Here is a 19,727-nt window from a genome sequence, read left to right as displayed (position 1 = left end):
TGACAGAGCGAAACTCTGTCTCAAAGAAAAAAAAAGAATAATTCAAATGTGGATGTTTTTTTCCTTTTCAGGTTGTCTTGCTCTTCCCAAATTGAATTTGCAGTTTTTGACTCTTCATGACTACCTACTAAGGAACTTTAACCTCTTCCGCTTAGAATCAACTTATGAAATTCGGCAGGACATTGAAGATAGTGTCAGCAGAATGAAGCCATGGTTAGTAAATTTGTTCCACCTGTAATGCAGATATGCAGACAGTGACTAATAAACTTCTGTCAGAAACCTTATAAGTATATTTAGAAATAATATACCTGGCACAAAGATGCCCTCTAAAGTAAGAGATATTTACTCTTTGAGACATTTTAAAATGTGAATTAACATACATCAAAAGTGCTAAAATATAAACCACATTTCTGGGTACTTGAGAATGGGGATGAGAGACTGGGGATAAGCGAGAAGACGTCATCATGCTCAGGAAGGGAAGGGGGAAATGTGGAGGGAGTAGGTCAGACCTTACTTAAAGGCTGATTGGAAGGCTAGGGGTTGGCCAGCAGGCCTGTACTAGGAGAGCAGGACAGTTTAAGTCCTGGAGGAAGCTTATGATAAAGGGGTGTTCCGTTAATCCAGCTACTCTTGTCACTGTTGCTATAGTATTCTCAGTCAGCCTCTCTAGGGGAATGGACAGAGGATTAGGGCTGTTGCCGCACATTGCATGGGGTGGTACGTCAGAAAATCTTCTCTGTCTCTCCACCCATAGATTCTGTGGAAGAAAGCAAATCACCAGGATTTACTTTTAGGGCCAGTTGAGTTGGTCTTGTTATTTGAGGAATTCTTCCACATAAACTCCACTCCCCACCTGCTAGCTCATGTCTGGAATTCCTTTAGCTAAGAAAAGTCTTTCATTCTGGTTGTTGTAGCAGCTCTGCATTACAAGAATTTGTAAGGTTAATTTGGTTTTATAGATATGGCTGACTTTAGGCAAATACTCTTTATTCACTATTTCATTCGAAGTATGAAATTGATGGATACAAGTTACACATCACAAGTGATTATAAATGAGTAAAATACTATGAGGTGAATTTTTGTTACATTATATAATAGGACACCATGTATACATACATGATTATACTGCATTGTATGTGAAAAGCTGAACAGCTTTGGAATGTGAACTGACTCAGGTATCTTCCAGGCTTCTGCTTACTAATTATAGAGAGCTAACGCAGACACTGTGATTATGATCTGTTTTTTCACTTCCATGTTTCATTTCATACAAAGTTCTATTTTTTAATTATTATGTGAAAAGTTATTTTGGGTGAGACTATAAAATACAACACAACGCATTTTCGACTTAATAATCAGTTGAGTCAGTAGGCAGGCGAGCACTGCAAAATTTGTATACCCACTGGCTAATCATTCCTGCCCACAGCTTTGCTGAAATTGTTGCCCATTGTTTGTACCCTGAGGGAGTGCTTGATCAGGAAACTTCTTTACAATTTATGGTTACCTTGAGATTATATGCTCAGATTCTGGGCCTAATTTTGGCCATTTGGTGAACTAGGGATTTATTAACTGGAAATTCAACAAATAGAATTCATTTATATTTTACTTAAATGCCAAGTGCAACAAAAATATTTGAGTTCTTTTGGTCTATTAATAAAAAAAATTAAATTATACCATTTTCTGGAGGGGAAGAAAATGTGACTTTTTGGAGCTAATTCATTCACATTTGTAGTAATAGAATTTTCTAAATTTGCATTTTTAATGCCCATCACTGAAAATTATTAAAAATGTTGAAACCTAAAACAGGGGCCAGGCTTCTTTCTGTTTCATGTATTTTGAAGATGAAAACTAGCAGGCATTTTTACTCATTTTATGGTTCCAATGATTATGTTTTCAGGGTGCTGAAGCCCACTAACCAGCAGTAAGAGAGAATGTGATAAAGGGCCAGAAATCTATACTTTTGAATGCTTCAAGTAGATAATATTAGAAGAGAAAGGGGTAAGGGGAGTAGATTAGTGGTTGCTTGGGTTTGGTAACAGGAATTGACTGCAACTGGACAAGAGGGATCTTTTTAAAGATGTTGGAAATGTTCCACAACTGGATTTTGTGATGATGAATGCAAAACTCTGCAAATTTACTGAGAACTATGGACTTGTGTATTTATAGTGGATAAATGTTATGGTATGTAAACTATACTGCATTAAAGCTGTAAAAAATGGAGGAGGTGATAGGAAGTTGTGTCACAACGGTTTAGCCACTAAGTAATTCCTTTTAGACATTGTCCCAATACTAACCAAGCCATTGATTGCAGAACTTTATTTTTAATTAGTTTCTCTTTTTGGTGTTATGAAGTTCTACAATTTTTTTGTTGTGACATAAAGTCTTTACATAGGAGGCAGTTTATCTTTGTAGGTATGTCGTATTCTGCAGTACTTCCTATCTTTGGAGTGCTGCTTCAGTTTTTATGTTACACATTTCTCAAATACAACTTCTTAATACAAAAACTAAAGCACCAGTTAGACTAACATAAGAAGAAAGAATGGGCATTGGGATGTTGTGGTTCTGGTTATTACAACTAACTTTTTTTTTTTTTCCTGCAATCCATAGCAACATCTTTTAAATGATTTAAATATGCTCTCTAAAGGAGGTTTTTGCATAGATATTATTTGTTTGCATGTTTTAAATTTTTTTTTGAAATTGTAGCTTGTCCTAAAATGTATTCGAAACAGCTTATAGAAATACTTAAAATACAGAAAATAAAATATTAACAATTGAAACGGTCTTTATGAAGAGGGTAAAAGGATAACAATATAAAATAAAACCAAGTAAAGAGGTCCTTCAGAAATGAAAGAGAAATAAAGACAGAAAAACAGAACAGAACAAAAACTGAGAGACTTTGTCATCACTAGACTGCCTTATAATAAATGCCAATGGAAGTTCTCCAAGCTGAAATACAAAGCTGCCAATTAGTAACATTAAGAGACCCTGAATAGCTAAAGCAATCTTGATCAAGAAGAACAAAGCTGGAGACATCATACTTCCTGATTTCAAATTATATTACAAAGCTACAGTGGTCAAAACAGTATGGTACTGGCATAAAAACACATAGACCAACAAAAGAGAAAGCCCAGAAGTAAACCCACACTTGTACAATCATTTAATCTTTGATGCATGTGCCAAGAGTATACAATAGGGAAAGGAAAATGGTCTTGGGAAAACTGGATATCTACTTGTAAAAAAATGAAATAGGATCCCTATCTTACATGATACACAAAAGTTAACTGTAGATTGAAGATTTTAACATAAGACCTGAACCCATGAAACTCCAAGAAGAAAACAGGGGAAAAACTCCATAACATTGGTCTTAGCAATGATATTTGGGTGATACCAAGAGCACAGGGAACAAAAGCAAAAATAAGTAAGTGGGGACCACATCAAACTGAAAAGTTTCTGCACCGCAAAGGAATCAGTCAACAAAATGAAAAGGCAGCCTTACAGAATGGAAGAAAATATTTGCAAACCATATATCTGATTAGAAGTTAATATCTAAAATATGTAAGGAACTCATATTACTCAATAGCAAAAGACCAAATAACCCAATAAAAAATGGGTGAAGGACTTGAAAACATTTTTTGTGAGAGGATATACAAAGGACAGATAGATAAAAAGGTGTTCAACATCACTAATCATCAAGGGAATGCATATCAAAACCACAATGAGATATTCATACCTCACAACTGTTAGAATGACTGTTATCAAAAGTCAAAAGATAACAAGTGTTTGCAAGGATGTGGAGAAAAGGGAACTCTTATACGCTATTGGTGGGAATGTCAATTAGTACAGCCGTTATGGAAAACAATATGGAGGTTCCTCAAAAAATTAAAAATCAGAGCTATCATGTGATCCAGCAAACCCACTTCTGAATGTTTATCCAAAGGAGATAAAATCACGATCCTGAAGAGATGTCTGCACTCTTGTGTTCGTTGCAGCATTATTCACAATAACCAAGATGTGGAAACAACTTAAGGGCTGAGTGGATAAAGAAAATGTGAAAATGTGGCGCGTGTGTGTACATATATAAAAACACACAATGGGATATGATTAACCTTTTAAAAAGAAGGAAATCCTTTTTTTGACAATGTGGATAAACCCGGAGTACGTTATGCCAAATGTATTAAGCCAGATACAGATAGACAAAAACTGATGATCTCACTTTACATATGGAATCTAAAAAAAGGCAAATTCATGGAAGCAGTAGAAGGGCAGTTATGGGTTGTAGGTGGGGGAAATGGGGACATACTGGTCAAAGGGTCTAAACTTTCAGTTACAAGCTACATAAGTTTGGAGATCTACTATAAAGCATAGTGACTATTATGTTTTATGTACTTGAAACTTGCCAGGATAGGTCTTAAGTATTCTTACCACACACACACAAAAATGATAACTGTGTTGGTAATGATACCACAATGTATACATAGTTTAAAACATCACATTGTATTCCTTAAATATATACAATTTTTATTTGTGAAGTATACCTCAATAAAGCTGAAATAAAACTAAGTGTGCTACATTATTTATTTCTTTGATAAAATGGCTCAGCCCCAGAACGCTCTTACATACATAGGGTTAGCTTTTTTCTTAGGTTGGGGAGGAGATATTCCTCTACTTCTGTTTCTTTTCTGGACCACATTTGCCTGTTTCATACTATCATGTACCTGTTTCATGCTATCATATATACTTTGTATACTTTGAGAGTTAAAGGTTTATTTTTTTTTAAGTTAAGAAGTAGGGGTTACTAATATTAGGACTTAAATACTAGCTGAACGGTATTCCTACTTACTAGTTTTACTTGTCTAAAAGTTGGGATAAATTATTTTTTGTTTGAGTAACCATCCATTTCTTTGGTTTTAGGCAATCTGAATATGGCGGTGTAGTGTTTGGTGGTTGGGCGCGAATGGCTCAGCCCATTGTGGCTTTCACTGTTGTTGAAGTGGCCAAACCCAACATAGGTGAAAACTGGCCAACCCGAGTTCGTGCAGATGTTACCATAAATCTGAATGTCAGAGATCACATCAAAGATGAATGGGAAGGTAATTTTGTATTTCAAAAAGTGACATTACCTTTTGCCTTGTTACGAACTTTCACTTAGAGCATTAACAAAGTACTTTTACTAAATGTTATCCTTTTAAGCTTTTATTAAACTTTATCCTTGAAATTTGATTTAAAGAATAGCAACTTTCTAATTATTAGTTTTAAAAATACCAGGGATCATACAAGAATATTTAGGTATCTTAATATTTTAATAAAAAGATAAAATTGCATACATATCAAAGTTTTGAAAACTGAAGTTTGCAAAGACTAGAGGAGAGCATTTTAAGTCTTAAATTTAGCAAGATAATATTTATGGATTTGTGGGATCAATATAAAAGAATAAAAATATTAGTGTTCACCAAAGAGTGGGGAGAAAGCCCACATATAACATGCAGACATGCAGAGCAGTAAGGAAAATTGGTATTTTTCAAAAAATAAAAGCCAAGGTGAAAAGAATAGAAATGCATACACTTTGTGGAAAATAAAAATACAAAATCAAAATTAGGCAAGCTCAAAAAGAATGTGGGGGTGGGCGGGGCTATAGTGAAACAACTCAGAAATAAATAATAGTTTATTTGCACCTAAGGCAGAAAGGCTAAAGAATCAGTGAAATCAAATGTACTCAAGGATATATAATAATTGCAAAGAAATTAAAGGAGTTATTCCTTCTATTTTTTGCTAGGCAAGATTTTAAGGATGAGAGTTCCATGTCAAAATTAATTTGTTTTGGAGGCAGATATGTTCAAAATTACTAAGTCCAATAGAATTAAAATGGTAAGACCTCTGCCAGAAGTGACATATGAACTGATTTCTATTAGGCAGTTTTATATTTTTCTCCCAGCTGTCCTGTGAGAGGTCTTACTTGATGCCCTGTTTTGAGAAACAGTAGTCAGTAGGTTTTACCTCCTTTTACTTTCTTGGCATGCCAGAAGGAAAGGGATAGCCCCTTAATGGATCTGTTTTCAGAAATTATTACTACCAGTGTAGCTGTTTATAATCATGGGAACTATATTGTTTTTTTTTTTTTTTTTTTTTTTTTTTTTTTTGAGACGGAGTCTCGCGCTGTCACCCAGGCTGGAGTGCAGTGGCCGGATCTCAGCTCACTGCAAGCTCCGCCTCCCGGGTTCACGCCATTCTCCTGCCTCCGCCTCCCGAGTAGCTGGGACTACAGGCGTCCGCCACCTCGGCCGGCTAGTTTTTTGTATTTTTTAGTAGAGACGGGGTTTCACCGTGTTAACCAGGATGGTCTCGATCTCCTGACCTCGTGATCCGCCCGTCTCGGCCTCCCAAAGTGCTGGGATTACAGGCTTGAGCCACCGCGCCCGGCCGGGAACTATATTGTTATCAAAGAATTCTGAAGGAATCCGGCAACAGAGCTAGCCAAATGTTTACCAAGTGCCTACGGTAGTGGGTATAGTTTGTGACAGATTGTTTTTATGACTCTTGTATTCTTCAAAAGAGTTTCATTCTGTGTATTACTCATCCAGAATAATGTGCGCCTTTACTATTGCTGAACCCCGAGAAAGCCATTAAGTTGCTGGAGAAGACCTCATATTTATTATTCCTTGAAGCTTAAGGAGATATTAAACACTGTTTTACACAGTGGGAAATAAACTGAGATAACTTACTGCGTACCCCCAGAAGTAGTAAATGGTTGGAATTTTGTTTATTTTAATGGACTCTTTATAGGAATTTATAGATGAGAGGTCCGCATTTTGGTGTTAAGGAAAACAAAAGGATGTTTAAAAACAGGACACATTCCCCATTACTGACTGCTTTCAGAAGGACATGAGGCAGTCTTTTTTTCTTTTAAACATCAGCCTCTGGTAGAATGAGAAGTGGAATGGGTACATTTTGATGGGCAAGATAGGGCACAATAGGGCATTGTGGGATGAGTGATAGTCTGGGGTGTGATGGAGAGAAAAGTGTTTTCTGGGAGGCCTGGGCCAAAAACCAGCCCCTATATTGATCACAGATAGGATAGCCAAATAGAAAATGGGAGCAAAAAGGAGAGATTCTGTAAACAATAATGATTTTTTTTTTTTTTAAATGACAGAGTCTCACTCTGTTGCCCAGGCTGGAGTACAGTGGCACAATCTCGGCTCACTGCAACCTCCACCTCCCGGGTTCGAGCAGTTCTCTGCCTCAGCCTCCCGAGTAGATGGGATTATAGGCACCCACCACCACGCCCAGCTAATTTTTTGTATTTTTACTAAAGACGAGGTTTCACCATCTTGGCCAGGCTGGTGTTGAACTCCTGACCTTGTGATCCACCCGCCTCAGCGTCCCAAAGTGCTAGGATTACAGGCATGAGCCACGCCGCGCCCGGCTGAATATTGTTTTATAAAAGTAAATTTTAAAGATTATTAAACTAAATACCATAAAACATTCCTCTTCTCCCTTTGAAAAGGTGTGAACCTCAAGCCCTTATCTTCTTCAATATTCTCACTTAAATTTAAGGAAACAGAATTCATGAAATGGAAATGCCAGATTTGCTCCAGAAAGCACGGCTAGGATAGGGTGGATACAAATGGTTGCAAGGGCAGAGAGAGTTGAGCTCATTGAAATATAGGATTTTAAAAAATGTGGATCTAAGATGTCCCAGAGGAAAGTGGTTTGCTTTAGGAAGGAACAAGAGGTCATCCCTCAGTGATGCCAAAAAGTACCTCCTATCTTGGTAGAGGATAAATCACTTCTCAGGACCACTTCTTTGGCTTTAAGACTTAGAAGTTTTAATGAGCTGTACAGATCAGATGTCACACAAGTAATACAACTCAGATAGTAGAACCGTTCCCATTCATTCTCATTACTACTCTTGCTGCTTTGCATAGAATTTATTGGGAAATAATTAAATCAGTATTATGAATAGAGTTATTATTTCTACCTTTACCCGTACTCTAACCAGTCCCCCAATTAAAACAAACCAAAATATTTTCAGTACTATTGGACATATACCCACATTGTTGATTTGATTTCATTGTGTTTGTTGTTAACAAGGTTATGAGCAAGCAGACTGTTTACATTTACATTTATGTCATATAATGGCTAACAAAAGCATTGGAAATAGAATGAAGATTAAGTGGTGTAGCATTACATGCTGTGAGGTCTAATTTTATATCCTTGTCTTCCAGTTTCTCTACTTTTAATGGAACTGAGAAGCCCGTTGAGTTCATTATTGGGTCTAGTGACCAAGAAACTATGGACTTTGGCACAAGTGTCCTATTTCTTGACATTCACTTATAAAAATGTTCAGTATTTGCCAAATATATTCAGCCATCTTTCTCAAAATCGTATCTGTAAACAATACTTTTTTGCCTTGATGAATTATTCTTGAGTTGACCTGTTTTAGTGAAATACAATTAGGCTGTCTTTGGAATGACACTGATAGATAGTTTAAACTGATATTAAAAACCTGCTAAATATGCTATAGATGGATTATATGCCAGCCATATTTTTGGTTACTTATTAAGAATGTTAAAAATAAGAATGATGACGAACATCCAATTTTGGAGCTGTAGCATGACTTGGAGGGCTTATTCAGTAATATATTCATGGCATGAATGTTTCTAATTTTAATATAAAGAGGTTTTCATTTCAATTAATGCTATGAAATATTGAGTATTAAAGATTATAGAAAAGCCCATAATTGTGTTACAATGCGATAATAATCGTTGGTCACTCATGATATCTCTCTACCAAAGATAAGAGGTAGAGAGGCAAATAAGAATTTGCCTACAAAAGACTGAAAACAATGAAATTCTAATAAATGGAAATGTCTTTATGTCTTACCAGGTCTTCGTAAGCATGATGTATGCTTTTTAATTACTGTACGTCCCACAAAACCTTACGGCACTAAGTTTGACCGGAGGAGACCTTTTATTGAGCAGGTTGGCCTGGTTTATGTCAGAGGCTGTGAAATTCAGGGCATGCTGGATGACAAAGGACGTGTCATTGAAGATGGTATGGTGGCATATATTTCTGAAAGAGTATGTGTATAGAATGATACATTTCTTTGCCTTTTTTCCTTTTTTGCTTCTTAGATATTTTTTAGTTGTTTTACCTACTAAATTGACAAAAGATTTTGTATCAAATATGTCTAGGGTACCTACCATGCAGTTTTAGATATAGGTAACATGGTTTCAAAACTTTTTTTTTTCCCCGAGATAGAATCTCACAGTGTCACACAGGCTGGAGAGCAGTGACGCAATCTCAGCTCATTGCAACCTCTGCCTCCTGGGTGCATACGATTCTCCAGCCTCAGTCCCACTAGTAGCTGGGACCATAGGCATGTGTGACCATGCCCAGTAAATTTTAGTAGTTTTTGGTAGAGATGGGATTTCCCCATGTTGCCCAGGCTGGTCTCAAACTCCTGAGATGAAGCAGTCCACTTGCCTCGGCCTCCCAAAGTGCTGGGATTACAGACGTGAGCCAGCACCGCACCCAGCCAGTTAAAAAACTTCTATGTTGGATATTGGAAAGGACAGTATCTTTTTTTTTTCTTTTTTTCCCCCAATGTCATCCAGGCTGGAGTGCAATGGCGTGATCTCAGCTCACTGCAACCTCTGCCTCCCAGGTTCAACCAATTCTGCCTCAGCCACCCGAGTAGCTGGGATTACAGATGCCTGCCACCGCGCCTGGCTAATTTTTGTATTTTTAGTGGATACAGGGTTTCACCATGTTGGCGAGGCTGGTCTTGAACTCTGGGACAGGACCTTTTGAAATCATCTTTATTCAAAGCTTTTTAAAATATATAATACTTGACATTTTTTTAAAGAAACACTAAATACTTCTTACAGTTGTCTAAGCTTTTTTTGTGTTGAATGGTATATTTTTTCTTCTTAAATTTGACTGTTTTAATTCATTGTAGTGGTGGTTCTTAATTGGGAACAATACTGTCCTTCGTTTGGAAATGCATAGTGATATTTAGGTTTTCAAATGACTAGGATAGAGGTGAGGAATGGTAGGCTCTTGGCCTTAGGTAACTATGAGCCAGGGATGCTAAATATCAGAACAGAACTAAAAGAATTACCCTGCATAAGATGCCAACTTTACCTCATTTAAAAATACTGCTTTACAAAATTAGTTAATTTGATTTCTTATGTGTATCACTTATTATCCCTTTGAAATTCTTTCTTCTGTTGTCCTGACTTCCTTTATAATACTTATTATTAAATTACAGCTGCATACATGTCTAGTGCTTATTTTATAATTTGGTTGTTAAACTTTTTTTTTCTTGAGACGGAGTCTCACTCTGTCACCAGGCTGGAGTGCAGTGGCGCAATCTCGGCTCACTGCAACCTCTGCCTCCTGGGTTCAAGTGATTCTCCTGCCTCAGCCTTCCTAATAGCTGGGACTACAGGCGCCTGCCACCATGCTGGCTAATTTTTGTATTTTTAGTAGAGACAGGGTTTCACCATGTTGGCCAGGATGGTCTCGGTCTCTTGACCTCATGATCCACCAGCCTCTGCCTCCCAAAGTGCTGGGATTACAGGCATGAGCCACTATGCCCCGCCGGTTGTTAAACTTCTTTTGAAACTTTAGTCAGTTTCTGCCATCTGTGGTTTAGAGATTATATCATTGTTAAACTGCTGATGATTAGGTTATTTATCTCTAGAATAAAAGAAAATAGGAGAAGGGAATGGAAAATGGATGGAGTAAGCATAAGGCCATATAATAGAACCAAAGTTGGAGATCTAAGACCCACCCCACCCCGCATGCCCAGAAGAGGAGATATGTCAGAGAGGAAAGAAAAGGCTCTGGGCTTTCAACCATTAGTATCCTACATTTCTGTGTATGCGAAATTTCTTTTCGTGCTGGTTATATTAGGTATGGAATGTGGAAGGATGAGAAAAGTGATAAACCTCTGTCAAATTAAGGAATAGAAAACTATGCCTTAAATTCTAAAATACATATATTTAATTAGAAAATATTTATTGAATACTTACTGTAGGTAAAGCAGTAGTGGGAGCTATGAGTGACAAAAGTAAAGTTCTTTGACTTCTAAGTGTGTGGCTTCTGAGTGTGTGTACAAATTATTGCAAGTCATGGCGTTGCATCGTAAACGTTACATGACTGCTATGGAAGGAAATAGTAAGAATTTAGAGAAAGAAGAAAATACTTTCAGCTTAGAATTGACGTGGGTGAGTGGGGGCATTCTAGTTTGGGAAAAATGGTTGGAGTTAAACCTGAACCATTTACTCACCATTTCTGGAAAAAAATACTGTTGACTTACTTTGATATTTGAAAAATATATATTTTATTTAACAAACTTTTTCAAATTGTCCAGGACCTGAACCCAGACCCAATCTTAGAGGAGAATCAAGGACATTTAGAGTGTTTTTGGATCCAAACCAGTATCAACAAGATATGACCAATACTATACAGAATGGAGCAGAGGATGTGTATGAAACTTTTAATATAATAATGAGGAGAAAACCAAAGGAAAATAACTTTAAGGTAATTTGGGGGCTATGTAACTAAAAGTACTATGTCATAATTTAAGTAACTTTTATGACGTAAATACAAAGATATTTGGTTAGAGGAAGATTTGTTAAGAAAATAATAATTACTGCTTTTATTTTTACTATAAGCAGTCCTCTTAAACTTTTAACATTGATGAAATATAAAAATTTAAAGAAATTGATTTGTTAAATTATTTTGTCTTTTGAAGAGTTTAGAAACTTCAAATATAGATGAATCCACATGTTATTAAGGGTCCACCTCCTTTTTTGCTTTTTGTATATTAGGTACTCAGCTAATGCCCTATTGTGAAGTGAAGGAAAGCTTGCTTACTTGTTTACTGGGGCTTCTTTTTTGAATCAAAAGTAGGTATACTTCCAAGTCACTTTAAGAAGACAGATATGGAACCTCAAGGCTCTGAATTACTATATGATATAATATATTTTTAGTCATTAGTAGGAAAGGGAAGTTTGGTGGCTCAAAGTTTTACTTTCAGAATAACTTTGTGGGGAGAAGATTTTTATTAAAGGATAGTTTTTTAAAACCATTATTTGAAACTATATTATAAAACTTAAACATTGAACAATTCTAGCATTTGATAATATGTAGCTTTTGTAGAAAGAATGCCTTCCTTTTCTCTTTCTCCCAAAGTGCAGTACTTCTTAGACGTTCCTATCACTTTATTACTTTTATGTAACCCTGTTGTTGTGACTGAAAAAAAGAAAACTTTTCAAACAGCAGAACTTGTTCTTCATCTCTCCCTGTTGTTGAACACAAGTGGAGATATCCTTGATTTCTCTTTGTCTCATACTCTACCTCTAATCCATCAGTGAGTCTGATTAGCTCATCACCTCTGCTGATGCCATGTCCAAGACACCTTTATCTCACACATCCCTGCCTCTTGTCTGTTCCTCCCCTTACACATATCCACATAATAGCTGAATAATCCTTTTAAAATGTGAAAGATACCTTGATACCCCCACTTAACATTCTTTAATGTTTTTCCATCACATTAGAAAGTTCCTACCATAATCCAAAAGGCCCTATCATTTTCTGTCTTCTGGCTGCCTCTCCCAACATCATTTTCTAACACTTTTTCCTTATTCACTCCATGTCAGTCACACTGTCATTTTTGCTGTTTTTTAAAATAATCCAAGACTTTTCACATGGTGTTCCTTTTACTTAGATAATTCCCCAGGTATTTACATAGTTCATTTCCTCACCTGACATGGGCAACTCTTTTTCAATGTCACCTCCTAAGAGAAGCCTTCCCTGGCAACCTTACCTAAAGTAGCATCTTCTTATCATTCTCTACCCTATTCCCTATATTTTTCCTCAGAGCCCTTATCGTAACTGATGATTATACATTTGTTATGTATCTGAATTCTCCATTAGAAAGCAATGAAGCAAACAAATCTATGAGGGCAGGGTCTTTGTTTTGTTCTCCAGCGTGTCCTTAGCACCTAGAACTGTGCCTATTATATAGTATATTCTTAATAAACATTTATTGAGTGAACAAAGGGTGGAGAAATCTAAGAGTTTCCAAGTTTTATAGTACCTATGACTGTCACAGTTGATCAGTTTTCAGTAAATAAATCTCAGTTACTTTACTGAAAACTAAAAAATTATTTTCTTATACTCATATGTTTGACTGTTTTATTTAGTGCCTACTGTAAGTCTGATATTGTGCTAAAATGAAGCTTATGAAGATGAATCAGATACAACTTACACCTTTAGAGAAGTTAGAAATCTAGACAAATGCTTACCATGAACAGTTAGAAGGTATCAAAAGCCATAAAAAGACTGTGGATGAAAGTGTCCTGAAAGTTCAAAGGAGGGATTTAGTTTCTGATCCAAGAAAGAGGGGGAATGATTAACTTGCCTATGTTTAGGAAAAAAAGAATGCTCTTTTAGTGTCTTTGGTGTTTCATTATGTACCTGTGTAGCATCGCTTATTTATTGCCTTTTCTCTTTTCCAGTTTGTACAACCTGTGCTAATCTGGATACTTTATTTTTTGCCTAGACAGTTATAATAGCCCCCTCTTTGTCTACCCTTGAGTCTCCCCATAGCCAGTCACCTGTTTTTCATATGTTTCCCTACTGTGTGACACTGATCATTTTACTCTCCTTCTCAGAACATTTCTTTGACTTCCTATTCATGATGAAATAAATCAAAGCTCCTTCACAAATCTTTTACTTTAGTTCAATAAAAATACCACTTTCCTCCATGAAACCTTTCCTAATGTTAAGTGTCCCCGGCATCCATCTCTCATTTACTGTGAACTTTGTTCCCATTGTATTTTATAACATTCTTTACTGTTTACCACATTCTGCTGCTTTTTGTTACAGTTAAGGACATATTTTATCTTGCTACTAAAACTGTAATTTCCTTAGAGGGCAGAGCACTGATCTTACTCATCATTGTTATGTGAATATACTCATTTGGGTATTCATTCATTCACCCGTTCCATATTTAAACTGGTCTAGATCCCTCCTCTTGTGGGAATTATATTTTAGTAGGGATTAAACAAATGATAGTAGGGATAGTAGGGTTAAAACAAATAACCAAGTACCTGAACAAGAGAATTTCAGGTATAAGTGTAAGAACATAAAGCAAGGCAACATGATTAAGGGTGTGATTAACATATACTATCTTATCATTTTTAAAAGTTGTATAATAGTTATGATTTAAAAATTGTCAGTTTGGTTATTTTATTCTTTGAAATTGATAGCCTAGTCTCCAAATTTCTATATGTGAGATAGATCACTTTGTTGAAATGATTTTTGGAAAGTCTAAGAATTTCCCTTAGCTTTTTGGAATTACTTTTGACAGTATATATGCTAACTACTATAATGACCTTTTGTTGTAGTCCTGATTCTTTCCTTCTGAAATTTTATTTGATATTTCCTTTATTTTTATGATTTTGTTCACTTTATTTTTTATTTCTTCTCACAGTGCTAATTTTAGTTTTCTAAATTGTGAGGTTTCATCACAATTGAAGCATACATTAATGTGCTTCTGGTTGTGTGTGATTTTAGCATTAAAGGACTATGGAGTATAAAGAGGGAAAACCTCCAGGAGTTTCTGAGAGGAAGTATTTTCTCTAAGGGTTTGTTCTATATTGTTTTCTTACTGCTGTATCGACCTGAGTCTGGTTTTCATCCTACTCAATAGGAGTCAAATGGTAAATTTATTTATGTCATTCTGTTTAAGTGAACTCTTAATGGATAAACTGTTCTTGCTAAGTTTGGTCTTTTGTTTAACTCAGTGTGTGGTATCAGCTGAAAATATAGCTGTTGATTCAGTCTAGCCAAGCACCTGTCAGCCAGCGGAAAATAGCTTCTTGCTCTGAAACACTCAGGAATTCTGGATTAGTGCAGCCAGCTCTGCATTCCAGTAAGTGCAAATGTTTGAGCTGTCTCACTGACACAATCTTTTTCTGTCCTTTTACTGACAGGCTGTGCTGGAGACTATTCGGAACCTGATGAATACTGATTGTGTGGTACCTGACTGGCTGCATGATATCATTTTAGGTTATGGGGACCCAAGTAGCGCACATTATTCAAAAATGCCCAATCAGATTGCCACTCTTGATTTCAATGATACATTTCTCTCCATTGAGCATTTAAAAGCCAGCTTCCCTGGTCATAATGTTAAAGTAACTGTAGAAGACCCTGCTCTACAAATACCCCCTTTCAGGTAAAGTCAGAACTGGGTATGCCCCTCTCCAGCATTCTGTAGTCAATGTGTGTTATGCCATCAGGATTGTTAGCTAAAGTGAGTTTTGAGTACTATGTTTGAATTTTGTTTCAGCAGTCCCTACCTTCACCGTGCAATCACTGGGATAACTTTAATATATTTGAATCTATTTCTTAGGGCACAAGCTGTTTTAAGACCACAGTAAAAGTAGCCTAATGCCTAATAAGGGATCAATAAACACTTACTGTCTGCAGAGAACTATATAAATATATTTATAGCATTTGACTAAAATATGTCTTTGCATTTATGCATAGTCTGGTATGTTTCTCAACTAATACAGCTGTGGGATGTTGAACTTTGTTTTTAGGGAAAAAATCTTTCTTTCTTTTAACTTTGCTTGCTTTCACAAATTTGAAATGTTCACAGTATAGCTGGGCACAATGGCTCATGCATGTAATCCCAGTGACTTGGGAGGCTAAGGCAGGAGGACAGCTTGAGGCTGGGAATTCAAAACCAGCCTGGGCAACATAGCGAGACCCCCATCTCTAAAAAAATTTTAAAACGTAGCTGGGCATGGTGGCACACACCTGTAATTTCAGGAACTCAGGAGGCTGAGGCAGGAGGATTGCTTGAACCCAGGAGTTTAAGGCTGCATTAAGCTATGATTGTGCCACTGTACTCCAGCCTGGGTGACAGAGGAAGACCTCATCTCTCAATAAATGAAATAAATACTCACAGTAGTCATATTTAATGTTAAATTAGCTCTGGTCTTAAAATTTAAGTGAAAACAGAACAAAGCACCTGAAATAATTGGTTGTTACTCCCTGAATTCCTTCATATAGATACCTATGGGTGGTAGCCCACAGATTACTTTCTTAGCTACAAGTTAGAAAACACACAGCTTTCAACTGATTGTTACATATTTATATATATAAATATATATAAATAATAATGTATATAATCAACCCAAACAGTAAAATATATATATATATATGTAAATAAAATAATAGGCCAGGTTTGGTGGCTCATGCCTGTAATCCCAACACTTTGGGAGGTGAAGTTGAGAGGATTGCTTGAGGCCAGGAATTCCAGACCACCCTAGGCAACTGAGACCTCATCTCTATATAAAAAAAATGAAAATTAGCAAGATTTGATATGTGCCTGCAGTCCCAGCTACTCAGGAAGCTAAGGTGAGAGGATCACATGAACCCAGGAGTGTGAGGCTGCAGTGAGCTATGATCACACCACTGCGCTCTAGCCTGGGTGACAGAGCAAGACTCTATCTCAAAATAATAATAATAATTCTACATGTTAAATACACATATCCTTTATATACCAAACCTAGTCTTCCATACTTTCCTAATCCTATTTCTGGCAAAGACATTTTTCTACTCCGCCATCTTGAAATCTCAGCATTATTTTTGAATCTTTTTACTCCCATAAAACTCCTGCTATATCTCAGAGATTCCACCTTGGGGATAGTTGTCTGTCTGCCTGTTGCCCAGGCTGGAGTGCAGTGGCGTGCACTTTCTGCTTACTGCAAGCTCTGCCTCCTGGGTTCACGCCATTCTCCTGCCTCAGCCTCCCGAGTGGCTGGGACTACAAGGCACCTGCCACCACACCCAGCTAATTTTCTTTTTTTTTGTATTTTTAGTAGAGACAGGGTTTCACCGTGTTAGCCAGGATGGTCTTGATCTCCTGACCCCGTGATCCCCCTGCCTCGGCCTCCCAAAGTGCTGGGATCACAAGCATGAGCTAACGCTCCCTGCCAAGGATAGTTTTTTCATGTGCCATTTGTACTGCTCCCTCTTTAGGCCCTCAGCAGTCTTTATGGTAGCAAAATCTTTCCTCCATATCTCACCTCACTAGAATCCATTACATGGTTTACTGCTAGAGCTATTCACTGCCTAGCTAAAAAGCTGATTGCTCCTATTTCTTACCAAAATGAGTACTGACCACTTAGCCTCATTGGCTCTTAGCATTCTTTGGTGTTATCTAGTTTTTTAGAATGTGAAAGGCAACTGGAAAAAGTACACATAGAGAATGAATTTTTTAGTTCAATTTTAGGGAGTTCATTGACTTCCCTGAGGTATCTGTGGGGAGTTACCTCCTAACCCCAGGTTATGACCCTCTGCCTTAAAAGCTTCATATTCTAGATGTGTCATTACAAGGTTCCTGTCATAACAAGGCTTCTGTCTCTTCAGCCTTATTTTTCCTCTATGTTCAGGTGAAATACGCTGCTTGTACTTGGCCTCTGCTGTTGCTTCTTTCTTCCAGGAACGTCTTCCTGTCTTTGAATGCCTAAATTCTTTGAGACTCATCTTAGATGCCATCTGTCCCATGAATTTTTTTTCTGATTAAATGAAGGACAATGAATAAAACACTTTACAATGCACGTGACATAGTATTTAATGTTTCTTTAAATTCTCCCTTAAATCTCCATTAACTGGATTACTTTTTTAAATCTGAAAACTCTCAACACTTTAGTGCTTATAACTCTACCATTTTCAGAGTTTACATACAGATAGTGAGTTCCTTTAAGCCAGAAATGTTTCTTACTCCTGTGATTATTGTGCCTACAATGTCATGTACCAGATAGGTACTCAGTAAATCCTTGTTAATTGTAAAAATGAACAAAAGTTTTGGTCTTGTAGGATAACTTTTCCAGTAAGAAGTGGAAAAGGGAAGAAAAGGAAAGATGCGGATGTGGAAGATGAAGACACCGAGGAGGCAAAAACCTTAATTGTTGAGCCCCATGTTATTCCTAATAGGGGTCCTTATCCTTATAATCAACCCAAACGGTAATTTTACTACCTATTCTAATTGTAATAATGATAATAGTTTGCCAATGCAGCTGGATTAGGAATGTTTTTAAATTTTGTTTCTTTTACAACTCCACAAAACTCCTGTTTCTGAACCCCCTTTCTTTCTGTTCTATCAGTCAGCTGAATAACTGACATTTTAGGCCATTCTGTAGTCATAATATCTCAAAAAGAAACATTTTCCGGTACTATGACAAATAAATGTTAGAGGGCTACCTTAATTTGAGCAAAGGGTTCTTACTTCATGAGCCTATGTTACATACAGCAGTAGCCCTAATGCATGTGTTCCATAACTAGTAAGTTGGAATTATATTTAGTATTAGAATGGGAACTAGAACTTTGGCACTCCAAATGAGGTCTGAGATGGGCTAAGTACTGAAAAGTAACTATAATTCCATTTTAATTGTCTGTGTTGGAGGGTAGAGGGGAAGGGAGTCATTCAGAAGAGATTGAGAGAACTGGGGTAAATACAGAGCAGATGTTTAGACCACTGGTCATTGTTGTCTAAATTTGTATTATACTAAGTATCATTTATCTGTACCAACTTTTTATTTACTCTTACTTGCAGTAATACGATTCAGTTCACTCATACACAGATAGAAGCCATCCGTGCTGGAATGCAGCCTGGGCTGACTATGGTAAGATAGTTGTTATACCTGTTTGTTTGTTTGTTTGTTTTCTGAGACACAGTTTCGGCTCTTGTTGCCCACGCTGGAGTGCAGTGGTGCAGTAGTGCGATCTCAGCTCACTGCACCCTCCGCCTCCCAGGTTCGCCTTGTGATTCTCCTGCCTCAGCCTCCCAAGTAGCTGAGATTACAGGCACCCGCCACCAAGCCCAGCTAATTTTTTGTATTTTCAGTAGAGGCAAGGTTTTGCCATGTTGGCCAGTCTTGTCTCGAACTCCTGACCTCAGGTGATCCACCCACCTCGGCCTCCCAAAGTATTGGGATTACAGGCGTGAGCCACCGCACCCAGCCACACCTTTTTTTTTTTTTTTTTAAAACATAGATTAAGACTAGAAGTAAGTAACAGATTTTAGAATGTGTTCTATTTGAAGTACAGCAGCCCCACTGAATTTAAGTGTTTATAAGCAAGTGTAGGTTCTTAAGCATTTAGAGATCTTGCTGCTCACTTCAGTGTTCATAGTTTTATTAGAACATGGTTTTGTTTTATTTTTAATTGACATAATTGTGCATATTTATGGGGTATGATGTGATGTTTTGATGACTGTATATATTGTGTAATGATCAAATTAGGATAATTAGCAAATATATCATCCATTTGTTTTCTGCATTGCATATAGCCATTTTTGTGCTGCAATGGCAGAGATAAGTACTTGCAACACAGATTGCTTAGCCTGCAAAGCCGAAAATGCTTCCTCTCTGGCTCTTTACAGAAAAAATCTGCTGACAACTGATTTAGAAGTGTGTTTAATTTTTAAGTATTTGGAGGTTTCCCTGTAATCTTCCAGTTACTGATTTCTGGTCAAAGTCTATTATGGTCAGAGAACATATTGTATGATTTTAATTTTTTGGTTTTTGCTTTTTAAATTTGTTAAAATTTGTTTTATGGCCCAGCATATGATCTCTCTTGGTGACTATTTCATGTGCACTTGAAAATAATGTGTATTCTGTTGTTTTAGAGTGGGTTGTCCTATA

The 19,727-nt window shown here is 36.8% G+C and overlaps 1 protein-coding gene across 8 annotated transcripts in view; it reads left to right on the top strand.

Moving 5' to 3' along the window:
• AQR (aquarius intron-binding spliceosomal factor) overlaps positions 1 to 19,727 on the top strand; it is a 117,669-nt gene that overhangs the window by 52,960 nt on the left and 44,982 nt on the right. For all 8 annotated transcript variants that reach the window (XR_006699266.3, XR_012414741.1, XM_005559102.5 and 5 more), the window contains 7 exons: positions 72 to 213; positions 4,909 to 5,087; positions 8,881 to 9,048; positions 11,375 to 11,544; positions 15,006 to 15,247; positions 17,902 to 18,048; positions 18,638 to 18,707. Coding sequence is in view for 6 of the 8 variants with exons in the window: in XM_005559102.5 (XP_005559159.2) it covers positions 72 to 213; positions 4,909 to 5,087; positions 8,881 to 9,048; positions 11,375 to 11,544; positions 15,006 to 15,247; positions 17,902 to 18,048; positions 18,638 to 18,707 (1,118 nt within the window). In the remaining 2 variants the exon portion in view is untranslated. The remainder of the gene's footprint in view (positions 1 to 71; positions 214 to 4,908; positions 5,088 to 8,880; positions 9,049 to 11,374; positions 11,545 to 15,005; positions 15,248 to 17,901; positions 18,049 to 18,637; positions 18,708 to 19,727) is intronic.

Source organism: Macaca fascicularis, chromosome 7 (assembly GCF_037993035.2).
Source record: "Macaca fascicularis isolate 582-1 chromosome 7, T2T-MFA8v1.1".
Classification (NCBI taxonomy): Eukaryota; Metazoa; Chordata; class Mammalia; order Primates; family Cercopithecidae; genus Macaca; species Macaca fascicularis.
The sequence above is the reverse complement of the archived record's forward strand: the minus strand, read 5'-3'. Positions and strand labels throughout refer to the sequence as shown.